Source organism: Oratosquilla oratoria, chromosome 19, assembly GCF_046742065.1.
Source record: "Oratosquilla oratoria isolate Oo_2021 chromosome 19, ASM4674206v1, whole genome shotgun sequence".
NCBI lineage: Eukaryota > Metazoa > Arthropoda > Malacostraca > Stomatopoda > Squillidae > Oratosquilla > Oratosquilla oratoria.
This window is the reverse complement of record NC_134795.1, coordinates 26,712,440-26,734,634: the sequence shown is the minus strand read 5'-3', so window position 1 is coordinate 26,734,634 and position 22,195 is coordinate 26,712,440. Positions and strand designations below refer to the sequence as shown.

At 37.9% G+C, this 22,195-nt stretch overlaps 1 protein-coding gene across 1 annotated transcript in view; it reads right to left on the bottom strand.

Moving 5' to 3' along the window:
* Nucleotides 1-1,591: 1,591 nt before the first annotated feature.
* LOC143035817 (uncharacterized) overlaps nucleotides 1,592-22,195 on the bottom strand; it is a 53,820-nt gene continuing 33,216 nt past the window's right edge. The window contains exon 3 of the mRNA XM_076202825.1: nucleotides 1,592-9,433. Coding sequence (XP_076058940.1) covers nucleotides 8,405-9,433 — 1,029 coding nt within the window. The 3' untranslated portion in view covers nucleotides 1,592-8,404. The remainder of the gene's footprint in view (nucleotides 9,434-22,195) is intronic.

Below are 22,195 nucleotides of genomic sequence, written 5' to 3'. Positions count from 1 at the left end.
ACTGGAGGAAGCGGATAGTTTTAGATACTTGGGTGCAAGTGTAGCAGGAAAAGGTGGAGTGAAGGTGGAGGTAGAATGTAGATTGAGAGAAGCGAGTAAATGCCTTGGTGGTTTAAAGAGTGTAATGAGGAATAGACATTTGGGAATGGATGCGAAGAGGAGACTGTATGAAGGAGTGATTGTGCCAACAGCACTGTATGGGGCAGAAACGTGGAACATAAGAGAAGAAGAGAGAAGGAGTTTGAATGTGTTTGAGATGAGGTGTCTGAGAAGTATGGTGGGGGTTACTAGGCTGGATAGAGTGAGAAATGAGGAGGTGAGGAGAACAGGGGTGAAAAAGGATTTGGGAGATAGGGTTGATGAAAGAATATTAGGATGGTTTGGACACATGGAAAGAATGAGTGAAGAAAGACTAGTAAAAGAGGTATGGAAGGCAGATGTGGAGGGAGTGAACATGAGGGGACGTCCTAGGATGAGGTGGATGGATGGGGTGAAGGGGGCTTTGGGGAAGAGGGGAATGTCTGTTGAGGAAGGAAGGGAGAGGACGGAAGACAGAGGTGAGTGGAGAATGGTTGTATATGGATGATGTTGTGACTGCATGAGGAGGAATGGGCGGGGGGGGGGGTAGTATGTGTGAGTAAATTTTGACGCAGCCCGAAGGGATTTCTCCCCGTCCTCGCCTTATATGCAAAGGGGGACGGAGAGGGGGGGTCGCCGATTAAATGAAGCGGCCTGGCTGTGGATGTACTGTGTCTTGCGACACTCCTTCTGACCCAGGGCGGTGGGCAGGGTGCAGGGATGACCCGTCATCCAGGAGGTGCTCAGATGAGAGGAAGGGTGAGAGGGGTGTGGAGTGTATTTAGGGATGAAATGGGTGGGAGTGTTTTTATGCCTTTCCCTTTTTGGCTACCTCCCTTGGAAGGGGGAAAAAGCCTTGGTATATGTATGTATGTATATTTTGCCTTTGAATGCTATCAATTTTGGTTATGAATTCTACACATTTGCAGACTCTTGTACCTTAACCAATAAACAGTTGATTAACATCAAAGAGAAATGTAAAGAGTTTGTACTTAAGTTGATTAATCAAGTGCAGCTGCACCTGCCAGATAATGTTGACACTCTACTTTTACAGAAATTGCATCCTCATGTAGCCACTTCTCAAATCAAGGGTTCTATTGCAACTATTGCTTCCAGGTACAGATCTATAGTCAGAGATATAGATGAACTAGAAAATGAATGGGCTGTACTTAACCTTGAGCAATGGACAAAATCATGTTTGGAAAGCAGTGTTGCATTTTGGGCAGAGCTATATGAAAAACTAGATTCTGCAGGTAAACGGAAGTTCCCTAATATTTCTGCCTTCACCGTGGCATTATTGTCTTTGCCTTTCTCAAATGCAAATGTGGAAAGAGTATTTTCGGATATGAACATCGTGCACTCAAAAGTAAGGAACAAATTTAGTGTATGACCTGTTGAGGCTATTTTGCAAATTAGGTATGGCTTGTCTCTTCAGGGTTCATCTTGTGTTGACTTTATTCCTACTGAAGACATGTAAAGAACTTGTTTGCTAAGGCTGAAGAAAAAACACGAGAAAATCAAAAGTGTTTATTTGGAAGTAGACATAGAATGAAACTGTCTTTTGAAAAACTTTTTTTTTATAATTTCAATGCAGTTTTACAAGAAATCATTAACAATTAATTTCAATGTAAAAGACAATATTTTTATTTTGAATTTTATCATACAAAAGTAAACTTTAAGTTACTGTAACTTCCAACCTATCATGTTTAAACTGCTTACCATTATTTATGTGTAGAATTTGATTAAATATATGTTGCAATGAACTTATTTGTGTTTATAACAATTCCTTCTTTTTTGTGGGAAAAAATGTGGGAATTCAGATTTCCTTATGGGAATTTTGTGGGAAAATATTGCGCACATTTGTGGGAACTGGCATAGATCACAGTGGCAACACTGCCACAAATTAGTAATAGTAAACCGAGACGCTAGGATGGATACATTGAAAGTAAATGGAATAGTCTATGAAGATTATGGATACAACAATGCAAGCCAAAATAATATATACAACTCTCTGGTCTGTATCTGGTAAGGCTATTTCTGAAGAAGCTAAACAAAAACTGTTGGCAGAGCCTCTTAAAAGAAATTTTGTGAAATGGTACAAGACCGTGACCAGATTTTTTGAGTGAAAAAGCAGGACATTATGTACTTGTTTATATGTATGCATGTATATATATATATATATATATATATATATACAGGTAGTCGTTGACTTACGACCGAGTTCGGTTCCGACAGACAGGTCGTAAGTCGATCTGGACGCAAGTCGGTCTATATATATATACAGTATATATTACCCTTTATATAATATATATATATATATTGTATATTTAGCATACTGAAATAATCTTAGCATCTTTGAACTATGTTGTATAGTATTTTTAACCTTTTTATCATTTCATCTGATTTTCTTTGGGAAACGTAGCCTAGGCCTGAGCATATTGAATAAAATCCTATCATCTTTGACCTATGATATTTAATACTGTATTTGTTAACCTTTGTATTATTTTACCATCAGACTTTCTTTAGGAAACGTATGCATACTGAATAAAATCTTATTATCTTTGAGCTACGTTGTTTAATATTAATTAACTTTTTATCATTTTCGTTAGGAAACGTAGCCTAGGCCTACTCATACTGAATAAAGTCCTGTCATCTTTGACCTACAAATCCTTTTTTGTTGGTTACATTAAAATCATTGTAAAGCAAAATTAGGAAAAAAATATTTCGACACATATTCTTTTCTTTTACGTACTGTACCGAAAATATTGTTATCGACAACAGACTAGGCATAAACAAAGTTTACTGTTACATTTTATCAATCGCAAAACATAAAAATATAAAATGCTGTGCCGAACATTTTGTCATCGACAACAGACTAGGCATAAAAAAAATACTGTTACATTTTATTAATTGCAAAACATAAAAATACAAAATGTAAGGCAAAATTAGGATTTTTTTTTATTTCAACAAAACACATTCTTTTCGTTTAAGTACTGTACCGAACATATTGTTATCGACAACAAACTAGCCTAGGCATAAAATGTTTGTTATATTTTACTAATTGCAAAACATACAAAAATACAAAATGCAATGCAAAATTAGGAAACATTTTACTTCAAACAAACAAAATGAAAGAATATTTAGCTGGCTGGGATGCTGACGCTGCCTGCAGCCTGCGAAAACTATCGTACTCGCGTCTCGCATCGTGCGGAGTAATGTACTGCACTGCCAGGCATAACATTGCAATTCTATTACTCTATTAAATGTTAGATATTACTGCACCATCTGGTGGTCGTAAAGTCGATCAGTCATAAGTCGCATAGGTCGTAAGTCGACTACCTGTACATATATATATATATATATTGAACCTCATAAAGATACTATAATCGATTAAAAATATATATTCTTACCTTTACATAGCATACTTTTCACTGGATGAAATCTTATTTAGTAATTCTGGAGCTGATTTCAGCACACTATAAAACTCCATACATGTATGCTTAACCCCTTCCATACGGTGCCGCACACGTAGGCGTCATGGGGAGCGAGTGTATTCGCGAGGCTGCCATATCGGCGTCTTGATTATATTTATTGTAGTCGCCCCTCCATAATGACATTCTTTCTAATTCTTTTGTAATCGCATTTTCTATGGTTATCAAAATTCACGGGTGAAGAGAGAACGATCGATATAAGCGGTGACTATATTTTATGATGCGAGTATTATTACGACACGTCGTACGGCTGGCATTGGCTGCTGCCACCGAGATCTGAGTCCATGACGCCTACGTGTGCGGCACCGTATGGAAGGGGTTAAGATTCAGCTTTGTTGTCAGTAATGCTCGAAGAGTTGGAACTTTCAGCTGCGTTTTCTCAGATGTCCAAATTTTATTCATGTGTGAGAATGTGCATTCAGTGCAAGTACATTCAGGAAGGCAGAGCATAAACTGAAATAATTCTGACATGTGTTGGTAACTAACATCTCAGTGCAAGTACATTCAGGAAGGCAGAGCATAAACTGAACTAATTCTGACATGTGTTGGTAACTAACATCTCTGGCTTTGAAATGAGTGAAAATTTGTACCCACCGCTGATCTGTTGGTAGGTTTGACGCATTCCACTCAGCTACTTTTTCAGTGATGTACTTGGCAGCACAAGTTAACTCAGAAAATAAGCTTGAGTCAAATTTTATGTCAAACATTTGTCTTTCAGCTGCAAAATCCATTGTTTTCTCAATGTCTGACCAGGTTGGAACTTGTTTTAGTGAAACCCACTGCATACATTCAAGATTAGGTATGTTAGCTGACCACTGATCCAAGTACTTCACACACGTGTCATAAAACTCAACTATTACTTTTCTTATAGCTGAAGGATCAGCTAGCCCCTCATGCTCTAATTTGCCTACTAGGCTTCTTACTGAGTGTGGCATTAACACATTATCTACTTTTGATTACAGAGTTTCCTTCAAGTTAGATACAGCACTCAACACTTCCACAGCAGAAATACTTTCTCCTTCAATCTTAAGAATCACTTGTTGAAACGCAGCAGCTTGAGAATGAACAAACCTGAGCCATATTTCTGCTTGTAGACTCTCAAAGAAATTTTTCAGCAACACTGGGCATCTACTTTGAGTTTGGAAGTATGATTTTAGACCTGGAAACAACTTTAATATTCTTTCCACTGCAGGCATTAATGCCAGCCACCTCATTTTGCTATACCCCAGTAACTGCTTGTATTCTATCTTCACAAAGTCACAAAACTCTTTCAACTCCTCTACTCTAACAGTGTAGATGTAGAAATATGAGTATATTTTTACAACTGCCTCTATGTCAACTGGGAGACAGTCACTAGCAGCCAGCACAGCATTATGGACAATGTGTGCAAAACATCCAATTCCAATAAGTTCTCTGCCAATGTAGTCATTCAGTTTCCTGAAGATATTATTCACTCCTTTTCTTGCTGCACCCCCAAAATTACAGTTAGTATTATCACCACAAAGACCAACTAATTTTCCATTCAACTCATGTTTCTCAATGATTTCTTTTAAATGCTCCATAACTATGTCCAATGTTTCTCCTGGTTGAGATTTTAGGTCAAGGAGTTTCATTTGAGCACTTTCATATGGATGAAAGAAGCGAACCATAACAGGGAATAGCTTTTTGTTGCCATGGTTGCTTCCATCAGTTAACAGTGCAATCCAGTGGACATCCTTCATTTGACTCTCAAGTTCTTTTTCAGATTAGGGTGCGAATACATTTGCAACAATTGCCTCACACTTCGTTCTACCACACGAAAATTTTGGTTCAAAGCATGCTTTGAAAATTTTTGTTGCAAAGTCAGCAGATCTAAAGCTATGATTTCCTTTAATTGTGTGGTAAGCCCACAAACCTTCAGTAGCAACCACTTCTAGATCCTTGTCGGTGGGATTGGCACTTTTAAAGTAATCAGTAACAACTTTTCTGGAGGATGCACCAATATCAGCTGATTTGTGCCTCTTGGTGTCAAGATGTTTGACTACATCACTGACACCTCCATGTGCAATGCTAAAGTCACTTTTACATTTTTCACATCACACATCACTTTGTGAAATACCTTTTTTTATGAGTGGGTATTCACGCTGCAAACGTTCATTGAATGAGCACTTCCTTTTTGACATCTTGATCAATTAAGACAGTGACACACGTACGGTAGTTTACATGATGGCTGCTAATCAAACACTGTCTCTTGGTGGACGGGAATCGACTCGGTTGAGTCATGAGCATCATGTTTCAAACGTTTCATATGAGTACAAGACACGTATGGCACTGATGGTACGAGTATACACGGCATGAGGTTAACAAATAGTGAAATTGTAAAATGACATAAATTATCAGCCTTATTCCCTTAAAATGTGGGGCAGCTTTGCTGCAAAGCTGCCCCACATTTTAAGGGAATAAGGCTCCTTTGCAGCACAAAAAAAGTGGGACAAATGCAGGAAAAGTGGGACATTTTGCAAACTTATAAAATAATCAGGATGGAGGTTAAAAAAGTGGGACTGTCCCGTCTAAAAGTGGGACTGTCCCGTCTAAAAGCGGGACTCTGGTCACCTTATACAAGACCTTTCTAGGGCTCCAAAGTAGGCACAGAGGATTTGATGTCCACTAAATCTACATGTAAAATCTCATAAATGCTTTATTTCCATTATATTAATGACGATTATTTGGTTTAATGTCACAAACTCCCCCTTATTGGAAGACTAGGACAGTGCCCTTGGTCCAACTTTGCCAGTGGCGGGGTTCAAACCACTATCCCACTGACCTTCACCGCAATTGAGTGTGGTGTGATAAGTATATAGTGATTATTGTGTTTGTGAATATATGGGTGTCTGGCTGGGTGTAGTATAAAGTGCTTGTTCTTGAGGGATGCCCTATAATAATATAATAATAATAATCTTATTTGGCATTGAATCAATACACATAAGTGCAGATAATGAAAAGAACACACAGTTCGAAATAACAATTACAACTGCCGAGGATAACACAAAAAAGCATGCAAAGGAGATCAAAATGGATGGAAAAGAAATTTATATAGCTGGAAACAGATATTAGCTCTCAACATATATACTCTAAAAAAGGAAATGAAGGGGGAGGGGGGAAGGGGAGGACAAAAGAGATTGGTGTGGAGAGAAGTGTTCCAGAGGTGGGCTTAGGTGAGATTAGAATTATGAGCATTTGATGAGTGCACAAGGTCCTGGTACTAAGAAAAGTGAGGAGTGGGAAGTATTTTGGATTGAGTTTAATGACTGTGTAGAAAGTTTTGGAAGAAACATAAACATAGTAGTGATGCCAATCTTAATGCTAGAGTAGGAGATGAGCTCAAAGATGTGGTAAAAGATATGGGGTGGCAGGAAGGAACCATAGTTGTGAGATGTTGGAGTTGTGTATTGAAAGGAAAATGATGATGAGCATGTTCAAGAAAAAAGATAAGCACAGGGGTACATGGACTCAGGTGGTAGTTGAGAGGGTCGTTGAAAGGGCAGGTGTGCTGGTGAACTGAGGAATGCATGGGAAGGGGGAGAAAAGAGGAGAGGAGAAAGGAAAGGAAAGAGAAGAGAAGAAAGGAAATGAGAGAAAAGACAGAGGAGAAAGGCAACTGGAGTGAGAAGAGAAAGAGAGGAGAAAGGCAAGATGAGGGAGGAATGAGAGAGAGGAAAGTGAGGGAGGAGAGGAAAGGGAAGAGAGAGAGGGAGAAAAAGAGAAAAAATATATATGTATATATATGTATATATATAGAGAGAGAGAGAGAGAGAGAGAGAGAGAGAGAGAGAGAGAGAGAGAGGGGAGAGAGAGAGAGAGAGAGAGAGAGTTTGTGGGATACTAAGAAATACATCTTTCCATAATGATGGATCAATATGTGGAACAACTTGTAAGAAGAAACAGCACACTCAGATAACATAAATGAATCTAAAACTAAGCTTGACTGATGGAAGCACAGAACCCTGCCTACAAAAAATAAAATCATTACCCTACATTTATGACTAAACAAGCATATTCACTTTTACTGCAAAACAAGCACTTCTTAACAGACTGCCAACTTCTAAAATTCACCAAGGAATAACCTCAACAGATAGATCACTACCTAGCCATGGCCCTCATATGGTGGGTTGGGGGGTGGGGGGTGGGGGGTGCATACACCCTGGGGCAGCAATTCTAGTTGATATGCTGCCCACAAGGCTGACAAAACATAAAAAAAGGTAAAAAAAAAACTGAATATATCCATAATATACAAATTTTGCATTAGAATCAACAGAATATGAAATATTTTTGCTCTTATCCTTTCTGCAATCGGGACATTAAATAACATTTTTAAAACCTGTTTAATAATTTCACAACCCAATAGCTATAATAGGCAGTAAGGGATGGTGGCAATGGGCAGTAGTTATTTTATTTCATTTTATTTTATTTTATTTATTTATTTATCTTTTTATTTATTTATCTATTTTTTTTTTTTTTTTTTGGGGGGGGGGGGGTCATCATTGAGAACTTTGCCCCAGGGCAGCACTTAGGCATGTAAGGGCTCTGTACCTAGCCAAACAAAAAATGCACAACCATACCTAATACTGGTCATCACCCCACACTAAAACCAATTGCTCTACTGTAACCACCATACATAAGACAGAACACATCCATTCTGTTCCACACTCACTTTTTCCAGACTGCAACACAAAATCTCTACATTGAGTGACATAAGGGCTACACCAGTAACTATGACTGCTTTATTGGGGACCACAGTCCTACAAGAAAAAATGAGATAATAGATTGATTGTTTGATCCACTATTGATGACCCTTGTTATCTTTTGAATTCTTGAACTAGTCCCATACATTCACTTTCAACAATTTTTATATAATCTTCTGCTTCTTTCAAAGCCAAATCTTCTTCCCTAGTCACATCTCTAATATATTCCTTTACAACTATAACATCATCTTTGTCACATGAGCTGTCACTCTTGATACTTCCAAGGAACTCAATACTGTCATCCACAGGGCTGACTAAGCTTACCCTGCATGTAGTGTCACAAACATTTTCATCATCAGAACTTATAATGATGGGCTTTTCTTCAGAGACTGGATTCCATGCTTCATTTTCATCTGAAATTTCAATTGTATCCGTTTCACCTGAAAACTGTCCAAATGCTTGAACTTGCCCTGAATTCTGAGAAATTTTCTTTAAATTTTCCAACTTATCTTTTTGAGATATACATAATGTACAAACACTTATATGCCTTCGATATTTCCTCTCATCTTCACATGTAAGCTTTACAAAACAAGACTTAATATCTACTGCTGGACACTGATCACATTGAAACGTAATGCAATTTTTGTTACGACTTTTATATTTCACACTGTGCACTTGACTTGATCCACAGTCAACACAGGTTAACAATGCATGGTTGCTTTCTTCAATATTCATTAGGTTTATATTTTGATCTACTAATGTTAAATTACTTCTACGGGAGAAAGAACTATGAGTATTAGATGTCTGATTCATAGATGTTACTGGGGTATCTAAAATTCCAAAGACTGCAAAGCACACAAGACAGTGCTGCAAGTAGTTAGCCACACGGATATGGGATTCAATAATGTGCTTCCTCAGTTTGTGGGAGTCTACTATTATGTGACAATATTTACATGTACAAACACCGGCTCGACCTATGTGTAGAGTTTCAATGTGTCTTTGGAGAGAGTAATTACTTGAAAAGGTTTTTCTACATGCATAACAGATATACTCAGTTTTCTCCTCGGCGGCAGCTGCTTCAGTTTGTTTGCTAGCAGTTCCTGTTGACGTTCCTGTTGCTAAAGATGCTCCATCTTCTGTTTCCTGTTTCAAATGTAAGCAAATTTCAGCATGAAAGAATAAAGACTTTTTTCTGTTCAGTTTCAATTAACAAAATAATTTGAAATACAAGAATCTTCTAAAACAAATTCACAATTTTTGTTTCTCATCAGGATCTATCTGAGTAGCATGGGGGGTATAAGCATGGTATGATTTGTTATGTGTTAACATTTGTAGGTATTTACCTAGTTGTATTTTACGGGACGAGAGCTATGCTCGTAGAGACCCGTTTTCGTATCTCTCCACATCCCGTTTATTCTTAAATTTGAGTATAGTTCTGGCATTCACTGTTTCTCTTTTCAGTTTGTTCCATACATCAATCACTCTATGAGGGAAGCTATTTTTTCCAGGTCTCTTCTGTAACTGTCTTTCTTTAGTTTCTTTTCATGTCCTCTTGTTTCTCTTCTGTCCCACTTTAATAAGTCGTCTCTATCGAGAATTTCTATCCCTTTCATAATTCTGAAAATGGTCAACAAATTGCCTTTTTCTCTTCTCTGTTCCAGTGTTGACAGATGTAATTTCTCCAATCTTTGTTCGTATGTCAGATTTGACAATGCAGGTGCCATTTTTGTCACTGCTCTTTTGATTCTTTCTAATTTTCTTATGTTCTTCTTTGTGCTAGGTATCTCCACAGTGTTGCAACGTATTCTAGTTTAGGTCTTATCAGTGTAACAACTATTTTTTTTACCATCTCCTCATCTATGTAGTCGAAGGCCACTTTCATTGATCTCAATAAGTTATAAGTCTCTCTGAATAATTTAATGACATGTTTATTAGGTGTCAAGTCACTTGTGATGACTCCTAGGTCCCTTTTTGAATAGACTTTTTTGACTTCTTTGTTTCCAATTTTATACTGTCCCGATACTCTATTTTTACTTTTTCCAAATTCCATTATGCTACATTTTTTCATGTTGAAGTTCATCTCACATCTCCGACTCCATTCCCATATTTTGTCTATGTCATCTTTCAGCAATCTGCAATCTTCACCTGTTCTTACTCTCTTGAGTAATTTCGCATCTTCAGCAAAGAAGTTCATGTAACAATTTACTCTTTCATCCATATCATTTATATATATGGCAAACATTATAGGAACCAATACAGAGCCTTGTGGGATGCCACTTTTCACATCTTCCCAGTTTGAATTTTCGTCTCAAGTACCACTCTCATTTTTCTCTCAGTTAAGAAATCCTTCATCCATTCCAGCAGTTTACCTTGTATTCCTCCTATTATTTCAATTTTTCTTAATCTTTTATATGGTAGTACATTGTCAAATGCCTTCTGCAAATCCAAGAAGGCACAATCTGCCCAGACATCGCTTTCTTGTATTATCTCAATTAATCTCGTATAAAAGCAGATTAGGTTTGTGGTGCACGATCTTCCACTTCTAAAACTAAATTGTTTGGGGTTTATTATTCTATTTTCTTCCAAATGTTTGGTCCATTTGTTTTTTTTTAATCATTTCTTCGTCCAAATATGTAAATGCCACTTTTATTGATCTTAGCAAGTTACAGGATTCTCCAACAACTATGTTTATCTGTTTATCAGAGGACAAGTTGAGATGTTTTCTCACCCAAATCTTTTTTGGATCTCTCCTTCTTTACCTCCTTAGTTCCAATTTTATATTGTCCTGATATTCTATTTTTACTTTTTCCAAACTCCATTATGCACTTCTTAATATTGAAGTCCACATCCCATTTCTGACTCCAGTTCCATACCTTATTCAGGTCTTCCTGTAGTGATTCGCAATCCTTTTCAGTTTTTACTTTCATTAACAATTTGGCATTGTGTGCAAAGAAGCTTATGTAATATTGCACATCATCATCCATGTCATTCACATAAATAGCAAACATTATTGGAGCCAATACAGTTCCTTGCAGAACTCCACTGATCACCTCTTTCCAACCTTAATATTTTTCTCTGAGCACTACTCTCATCTTTCTACCAATAAGGAAGTCCTCCATCCATTTTAATAGGTTCCCTTGTATCCCTCCTATATTCCAGTTTTTTTTAATAATTTTTTGTGTGGTACTTTGTCAAAAGCTTTTTGTAAGTCCAGGAAGACATAATCAGTCCATCCATTCCTTTTGTGCACTATGTCTATTAATCTTGAGTAAAAACATATTAAGTTTGTGGTACATGATCTTCCTTGTCTGAACCCAAATTATCTTGGGTTTATTATATTATCTTCCAGGTGTTTTACCCATCTATTCTTGATGATTTTCTCACAAATTTTGGCCATGGTGCTTGTTAGTGAGACTGGTCTATAGTTAGTTGGTTCTTCCTTGTTTCCTCCTTCGTATATGGTACAATGTTAGCATTTTTCCAGTCTTTTGGTATCTTCTGGTTTTTTACCTTCTTTAAGTGAACAACTTATTATGTTATGTATTTTGTCTGTTAGTTCTTCTTTGCATGAAAAATAGGCCAGATGAAACGAGATATGAAGACAGGACACCACGAGCAGCTCCCCTTCTCATAAAATACAACTAGGTAAATACACGCACACACATGTAAACAAGACATCGAAGCGAAAGGAAGTGCAGTGATTGAGCTCTGACCTAGCGTTTTTTTGCCGATACGAAAGAAACACCTGGTTGTTATTTTGCAGAACGTTTAGACTATGTTCTCAAGTGACCGGCAAAGGTATCCAGTTCTTAAGAAAATATATTTTTGGCACAATGGAGAAAGAAAAAGAAGAAAAAATATTAAATGAACCAACAAAGAGAAGGCTGGATGTAAACCAAGAGGAGTGATACCGAAGAGGACATGTTTAAATGATACACTAAGAATAAATCAAAGGTGGGAGAATAACAGTTTTTCAGGTAAATACACACACACACACACAAACAAACCACTGTCCACACATGAACAAACCTCTGACCTGTCAACAGCATCAGCTGGCATTCCATAGGCTGCTGAATAAGACAAAAATTCTCAATAGTGCAAAGAAAGCAAGCGACCTGGGTTGTATTGAGTGGGAGGGGGAGTACTTGTGATTGCCCAAAACGATCTCTGTGCAGTGTTAAATGAGTCTATCAGGAGAAAATGCAAGGGAACCAAGACAGATCAAGAGAAAATGGCAATGAGTTTGAGTCAGATGTCAACAGAAACAAAGAGTCCTCTGGAGGCACTATACCAAAACTAAATGTAAACAGAGGCTTTGAAACCCCAAGAGGGCTCCTTAGGTTGAACAATGATGATCCTTTTTCTGGATTTGGTAAGTAGGATAAAAGAAATATGAGTCAAATCATAGGCATGGAAAGGGAGATGAGTTTTAATAGAAACTCGTAGGAGAAAGGATTCACAGAATTAAGGAAAGAGATTGTGAATTTTAGGAAAGACTATTTGGAAGTAAATAGAGAGTTATGTGAACTAAAGAAAAAGAGTTCCAAAATAACTAATGAGCTAAGTGAATTAAAAAAAGAAGCAAGGTTAAATGTGAAAATACATACATACATATACCAAGGCTTTTTCCCCCTTACAAGGGGGGTAGCCAAAAAGGAAAAGGCATAAAATTATTCCCACCCATTCCATCCCTGAATACACTCCACATCACTCCACCCTCCCTCTCATCTTAGCACCTCCTGGATGACAGATCATCCCTGCACCTTGTCCACTGCCCTGGGTCAGAAGCAGTGTCACAAGACATAGCAAGGCCGCTTCATTAAATCGGTGACCCCCCCTCTCCGTCCCCCCATGCATAAAAGAGAAGACAGGGAGAAATCCCTTCGGGCTGCATCAAAATTTGCTCACACATACTACCTCACCCCCCCATCCCCCCAGCCCATTCCACCTCATGCATCACATCATCATCCATATACAACCATTCTCCATTCACCCCTGTCTTCTGTCTCTCCCGTCCTTCCTCAACAGACATTCCCCTCTTCCCCAAAGCCCCCTTCACCCCATCCATCCACCTCATCCTAGGACATCCCTTCATGTTCACTCCCCCCACATCTGTCTTCCATACCTCTTTTACTAGTCTTTCTTCACTCATTCTTTCCATGTGTCCAAACCATCCTAATACTCTTTCATCAACCCTATCTCCCAACCCCCTTTCCACCCCTGTTCTTCTCACCTCCTCATTTCTCACTCTATCTAGCCTAGTAACCCCCATCATACTTCTCGACACCTCATCTCAAACACATTCAAACTCCTTCTCTCTTCTTCTCTTATGTTCCATGTTTCTGCCCCATACAGTGCTGTTGGCACAATCACTCCTTCATATAGTCTCCTCTTAGCATCCATTCCCAAATGTCTATTCCTCATTACATTTTTTAATCCACCAAGGCATTTACTCGCTTCTCTCAATCTACATTCTACCTCCACCTTCACTCCACCTTTTCCTGCCACAATTGCACCCAAGTATCTAAAACTATCCACTTCCTCCAGTCGCTCTCCCTTAATGCTCACTTCCAGTCTACTGCCACTTTCACCCCTTGTACATATCATCTTACTTTTACCCACATTGATCTTCAGCTTTCTTCTATCACACACTCTCCCAAACTGTCACCAACTTCCTCAATCCCTCCTCCGATCCTGCCACAAGCGCAGTGTCGTCCGCAAACAACAACTGGCTCACCTCCCACTTATCTCCATTTTCTTGAACCATCCCTGACCCACTACCCTTGCATTTACCTCTCGCACCACCCCATCCATGTATAAGTTGAACAGCCAGGGCGACATAACGCATCCTTGACGAAGTCCCACCTTTACCTCAAACCACTCACTCTCTCCATTTCTAATCCTGACACAAGCTCTACTACTCTCATAAAAACTCTTGACAGCTCCGAGAAGCTTTCATCCTATCCTGTATATCCGCAAAACCTCCCACAGTGCATTTCTGTCTACCCTGTCGTAAGCCTTTTCCAGGTCCATAAAGGCCCAAAAAACGTCTTTCCCCTTTCCTATAGCTTTCTCACATATCTGTCTTATCACAAAGATCTGATCTACACAACCTCTACCCGTCCTAAATCCACACTGTTCCTCACCAATTACTCCCTCTGTTCCTCTCCTAATCCTCTCAATCAAGATCCTCCCATGAGCCTTCCCAACTACACTTAACAACCTAATCCCTCTGAAACTACTACATTCACACTTGTCCCCTTTTCCCTTGTAAAGTGGAACTATACAGGCACTCCTCCAGTCCTCCGGCACTCTACCCACTCTCCAGCAAACATTAAATAACCTCACCAACCAGTCCAACATCACTGTACCTCCTTTTTTTAGACATTCTGCATGGCATCCATCCAAACCAGGTGCCTTACCTGCTTTCATCATCTTAACAACTGCCTTCACTTCATCCTTCCTTATTTCTCCTCCATTTTCCTCACTCATCACTCTCATTTTCTTAGCATTTCCCACTGTAACTATCTTTCCATCCCTATCCTCCTTCACATTTAGCAACTCCCTAAAATATTCTGCCCATCTTCCCATTACTGCCTTCTCTTCCATTATCATCTCTCCATCTGCACCTTTTACCTTTTCTTCTCTACTTGATTCGCCTCCTCTTCCTCTCTTAATTTCTTTCCAAAACATCTTTTTATTACTTTCTAAATTTTCTGTCATACTCTTACCCCATTTCACATCTGCTCTCCTCTTTGCCTCCATTACCTTTTGCTTTACTTCTCTTTTCTTTTCTTTGTACCTCTCATATGACTCCCTCGTCCTATTCTGTAACCAATCTGTGAAAGCTCGCTTCTTCTCTTCTACAACCTTCTTTGTTACCTCATCCCACCATTCACTACCCTTCCTTCTATTTCCTCCTGTCCTTCTTGTTCCACACACCATCCTTGGACACTTTGTGACTCCTTCCTCCTCCACACCTCTACTCTATCCTTCACTCCCTCCCACTCCTTCAGCTTCTTCTTGTACTCCTTCTCCTTTTCCTTTTCATTTAAAGAGTTCACTCTAAGCACCTCCCTACCTTTTGTCCCTTTCCTCTTCCTCCATCTATCCTCCACTCTCAACTTATCTTCCACCAAAAAATGATCTGATATTCCCCCACCCTCTCCCCTTAGCACATGTACATCCTTAACTCTTCCTATCATAATCCTATTTACCACTACATAATCCATTAACGCTCTATCTACCACCCTTCCCTCCACTACCCTCTCCCATGTGTACTTATGCTTGACTTTCTTCCGAAACATTGTATTTGCTATCATCAACTCTCTAGACACATTTCCACCATCAACTCTCCACTATGATTCTTTCCTGGAACTCCACATTTCCCAACCACTCCATCAATTGGATCATTTCCTACCCTGGCATTAAGGTCTCCCAATACTATTACATTGATATTTCTCCCTAAATCCTCTATGCACTCATTTAAATCTATCCAAAAGGCCTCCCTTTCTTCTACGCTCTTCTCACTGCCAGGCCCATATGCACTTACAAAAACCCACATCTCCTTTCCCAGTTTCACCTTCATCCACATTATCCTTGAGGAAACCTCCTTCCACTCCACTACACGTTTATCTGTCTCTTCACTTACTAGTATAGCCACCCCTTCCCTCCCTCGCCCTCTCTTCACTCCTGATAACCTCCCACTTACACTCCCAAACTTACACTCACCCTTCCCTTTCAGCTTAGTTTCACTCAAAGCCAACACATCCATCTTTCTTCTAACAAACATACTACCTATCTCTTCCCTTTTACTCTCATCTGTACCACATCCACACACATTAAAAGACCCAAACCTTAGGGTGCTGGTCGGAAAACTCCCAGACCCTCTTATGCCTTTGCTTTTTCTTTTAGGAATGTCCCCTGTGGGGCTACAAGGAGACGGATGCCTAGTCCCAATCCCCGTCCCTTTCTTCTCGCCTCTTATGATCCAAGTGGAAATACTTGGTGGCAATATTCTTTTCCCCCACCACATGTGAAAATGAAAAAAAAAAAAAAAAAAAAATTATACAACCAATAGTGGAAAAAAAAGTAAATTGTAAAATACAGGCAACGTCTGAAAGAATTGAAGAAATCTTAGGTGAGGAAAATTTCCAGATAATTAAGAAATGGAATGAAAACAGAGAAAACAAAGAGATAGCTTTTAAAGAAATAGTACAACAATTGCAGGAGAATGCAAAGGACACAATTATTTATGTAATCAAAGAAAAAACAAATTGGGTCAGAGATACAGTGGATAGAAAAAAGTGTATTGTAGTATATGGATTAAAGGAAAAACATGGTCTGGTTAGCTACTTGAGAAAAAACAGAAATAGAAATGGCAAAAACAATTCTAGAAGTAAAAGACTATGACCAAGAAGTAGAAAAAGAAGTGGAAGTATATAGAATGAGACAATATTCTGAAGAAAGAAATCAACCTCTAAAGATAAAACTAAGATTACAAATGGTGGCAGAAGACATACTAGCAAAATCAGGTTAGTGAAGTGATTACAACAATATATGGATAAAAAGAGAAATGAATGTTGAGGAAAGAGAAAGAGAGAGGACATTAAGAGGTGAAGCTAAAGAAAAAAAAATGTGGAGAGAATGGAGACTGAAAGAAAGGAGTTCTATTGGTATACCAGGGTAAGCAAAAAAAATGGAAAAGGAAAAAAATTAAAAGTGGCCTATACTAACATAGATTAATCTCAGCATTAAGTGAACTAAATTATTACGTGTTAGAGGAAAAATCGGGCATATTGGGAATTGTGGAGACAAAATTAAGGGTTCTACTACCACCAAATAGTGTTGGACATTGGTTATATATTTATTGGATTAAAAACAAACAAGAAACAGGGAGAAGGAATAATGTTTTTGGTCAAGAAAAACTTAAAATGTAATGATGGTTACAGAGGGTAATAACAGTGTTGAAATGATCATAATAAAAGTTGAAGATAGTGACATGAAAAGTAGAATGTGGTGATTTATGTACCCCAAAAAATGGGCTCTTAGATAGAGGGCAAGCATTCAAAAATGTTAGAGGATACAAGGCATTCATTAACCTCTTCAGCACGGGCCTTAAATCTCGCGGGCAGCAGCCAATGCCAGCCGTGTGACGTGTCGTAATAATACTCACATCATAAAATGTAGTCACTGCTTATATCAATCGTTCTCTCTTTCACCCGTGAATTTTGATAACCATAGAAAATGTGATTACATTCAGTTTAGAGAGTATGTCATTACGGAGGGGCAACTACAATATATATAATCAAGACGCCAATATGGCAGCCTCGCTTATCCACTTGCTCCTCATGACGCCTACGTATGCGGCACCGTATGGAAGGGGTTAAACAAGATGCTGAAAGATGGAGGTAACCTGGTACTTATGGAAGATTTTAACTGCAAAAGAATCTGTTTGGAAGAGATGACAGTGAAAGGCGGAGAGGATCTATGGAGAAATGTATTACTTAACATGACTATAAAACATACAATGACACAATGGGTAAAAGAAAATACCAGATGTAGAAGTAATGAAGAACTGTCTAGACTGGATTTAATATTTATAACAAAACCTGAACTTGTGGATAAAATTGAATACAAGACACCATTTGGGAAGTGACCACACACTAACAGAGGTTGAACTAAAGGAGAAAATATATATGGAAAGAAATGAGAAATACAGAAAAGACTGATGTACAACAAAACAAACTTTGAGAAACTTAAGAAATTCTTTCAAAATGCAAATTGGGAAAAATGCTAGAGACACAAGTGGAAGAGAAATGGATGATTTTTATGGAAATATGATGAAGTGGATAAATATATACCAAGACAGAAACAGGAAAAGGTGTATATTAAGTGTTGGTTCAACAGAAGATGCAGTTAGGCATAATATAGAAGAGAAAAAGCTTGGAAAAGATGGAGAAAAAAGAAAAAAAATGGAAAGTGGCAAATATATATCATGGAAATAAATATGTAAAAATGCACAGAGGTAAAAAGCAACTATGAAAAAGACATCATAGAAAAATGTAAAGATTAACCCAAACTATTCTTAGATATGTGAATGGTAAACTTAAAAATAAACAGGAAATGGTGAAACTACACAATGGAAATATAAAACATACAGAAAATTTAGAAATGGCTGAAGTCATGAACAATCACTTCAAGTCTCTTTTCACTAGAGAAAAAGTACAGCATTGGGACAAAGTAAGTGAAGTGTGATTCCCCCCCCCCCCATGAGGGAAATAACAATAACAAAAAAAGAAATAATGGATCATTTAATGAACCTTGATGTCAGGAAATCACATGGCCCAGATGGAATTGCAAATTGGATACTAAAAGAATGTAAAGAAAAATTAATGGACAAATTATAACATAATAAGTTGCTCACTCAAAAGAGTCCAGGTTCGAATCCCGCCCAGGGCTGAAATAATTTCAGTATCACTGCGCTGCGAGTCATTACTCCAACTCTCATGGCAGAGTTAGGGGTGTGTGTGTGTAATGTCATAGCATTACCCATACGTCAGTCTTATATGAGCTCTGAGCTCTCTTGAAGGAGGGAAATGGCTGTCAATCATGAGTCCAACACATGGTCCAAGACCATGGTGAATCACATACACTGTGTATATCTATCCAAATATAATATACAGGAAAGGAGCTATGCTTATTGGGTCCTATCCACTATTCTCCAATTCATCATACCTAGCTTCAAATATTGGTATGGTTCAAACCTGGCCTATATCCTTAATTCACAATTATAATATCTAGATTTAAAGTCATGTATTGTTCAAGCTTGGGCTTTATCACCTTCTATGCTATTTAACCTTTTTATACATCTATTTAGAAAAAATTATTTTTTATTTCCTTCTGACATGTGGTCTTGTCTAATTTGTTCTCATGACTTCTTTAAGGGAAAAACAAGGTCTGGTGAAGTACAGTTTACTCTCAATTAACACGAGTTTAACTAACACGTTTTCGATTTAACACGAGTTCATTTTAAGGAAAAAATTTAAAATAACACAACAATTTTTATTTAACATGATTTAAATTTGGCGGTAAGAGCACTGAGAGAGAGGGCCTCCGCACGGTCAGTCTCCCGTGCTCTGTTTTGATCTCAGTCTGAAGTCAGCCCGTGCTGTGAGTGGAAGTGTCTGTGTACAAGTTTACTCTACTATGGCACCCAATCAAGTGTCCTTCCACCTCACAGGAAAGTGCTCCTAAGAAATCAAGAAAGACTCTCACAATTGAGAAGAAAATAGAAGTGTTGGATAGATATGTTTGAGATTGTAGATTTAGTTAGAGATTGTAAACCCTTGTTTTCTGTTCTACACCTAAACAAAAAAGAAAATGGTGTCACCAACCCACAATTAATGGTAAACTAATTATTAATTGTATGGACCATGATTATAAGTCATAAAAGCTTGAAAAATTGTTACAGAGAAATGAATAAGAAACTGTAAACTCTCGTTTTCTGTTCTACACCAAAACAAAAAAGAAAATGGTGTCACCAACCCACAATTAATGGTAAACTAATTCTTAAATGTATGGACCATAATTATAAGTCATAAAAGCTTGAAAAATTGTTACAGAGAAATGAATAATTTAGTTAAGAGATTGTATACTCTCGTTTTCTGTTCTACAAAAAAGAAAACGGTGTCACCAACCCACAATTAATGGTAAACTAATCTTTAAATGTATGGCCATGATTATAAGTTATAAAAGCTTGAAAAATTGTTACAGATCCGACCGTTGATAGAAGTGTGACAGTTGCAAGAAAAGTCATGGCTGACGTAAACTACAACAAAATCATGCTAGCTCATAAGAAAAAAGTGACAATGCAGACAAAACTAAGTCAGTTCTTCAAAATGAAGCCAGTGAAGGAAGAGGAAGGAGAGAGGGTTGAGGAAGGACAGTGGGGTGAGGAAGGACAGCTTGGTGAGGAAGGACAGCTTGGTGAACAAGGACAACGGGAATTTGAGGAAGAAGCAAGTGAGCGGCTGGTGACGAGTGCCCGGGAGTCTGAGGAAGAGGCAAGTGAGGCAGAGAGTGGCTGGTGACGAGAGCGGCTGGTGACCAGTGTGCACCTAGAATAAATAACTGTGTACTACAAATAAATACAAAGAATGTGTGTTTTTGTTGTTTCTGTAACCTACAAATGTATTAATAATATGTTTGTTCAAGTTCAGAGTAACAAAATCCCAAAACAGACAATACTTTCCCAGTGTCCAGGAACCTAACCCCCCCTATTACCATTATTTCCTATGGGAAAAATATGTTTAACTAATGCCATTTTGATTAACACAACGTCTCCAGGAACATAGCCCTTGCGTTAATTGAGAGCTGGCTGTACATGGGAGAAAAAGCAGAAAAAGAAACAGCAATATAAATTCTAAAAGAAATACAAAATGGTGACCTGAAAGTAGAGAAAAATATAGAAGTATAGAGAATGAGACAATATTCTAAGGAAAGAAATCAACCACTAAAGATAAAAGTAAGATTGCAAATGGTAGAAGACATTAGAAAAAGCAAGTAAGTTGACAAGGAGCAAACACTACAACAAGATATGGATAAAAAGAGAAACGAGTGTTGATGAAATAGAAAAAGAGTAAATAATAAAAGGTGAAGCCAAGGGAAAAAAACTCAAATATAATGGAGACAGAAAGCATGGAGTTCTATATGAGGGTCATAGACATGAGACTGAAAAATGGTACATCAGAGTGGGTGAAACAAAAAAAGAAAACAATATGGAGAAAGAAAAAATTAAAAGTGGCCTATACTAACACTGACGGATTAATCTCAGGATTGAATGAACTAAATGATTACCTGTCAGATGAAAAATTAATGAACCTTGACACTAGGAAATTGTACAGCCTGGACAGAATTGCAAACTGGATACTTAAAGAATGCAAAGAAGAACTAATGAACAAAATATACAACATAATAAGTTGCTCACTCAAAGTTGGAAAAATACCAAAGGAATGGAAAAATGCCAATATTGTACCAATATATGAAGGAGGAAGCAAGGAAGAACCAACTAATTACAGACCAGTCTCCCTAAAAAGCACTGTAGCCAAAATCTGTGGAAAAATTACCAAGAATAGATGGGTAAAACACCTGGAAGAAAACAATAAACCAGACACATTTTGGATTCAGACAGGGAAGATCGCGTACAACAAATTTAATCTGTTTCTACTGAAGACTAATAGATATAATATAATACAGGGATGGATAGGCTGATTGTGCTTTCCTAGATTTACAAAAAGCCTTTGACAGAGTACCACACACAAAAATTATTTTAAAAATTGGAAAACACAGAAGGGATACAAGGCAACCTACTAAACTGGATGGAGGACTTCTTGCATGGCAGCATGGTAGAAAAATGAGAGAAGTACTCAGAGAAAAGTATTCAGGTTGGAAGGTGATCAGTGGACTCCTGCAAGGATCTGTATTGGCTCCAATTATGTTAGCTACTTACGTGAATGACATGGATGATGATGTGGAATGTTACATGAGCTTCTTTGCAGACCATGCTAAATTGTTGGGGAAAATGAAAACCAAAATGGACTGCAAATCACTACAGAAAGACCTGAACAAGGTTTGGAAATGGAGTCAGAAGTGGGAAGTGGACTTCAACATTAAGAAATGTAGCATAATGGAGTTCGGTAAAAGTAAAAAAAGAACATCAGGACAATATACAATTGGAAAAGGGATCTGAAAAAGATCTAGGAGTAATTATCTCAAACAACTCATCCTCTGATAAACAAATAAACAAAATTGTCAGAGTCCTACAACTTGCTACAATCAATAAAAGTGGCATTTACCTATTTGGATGAAGAAATTATTAAAAAAAATATTAGTTTTATTAATAAG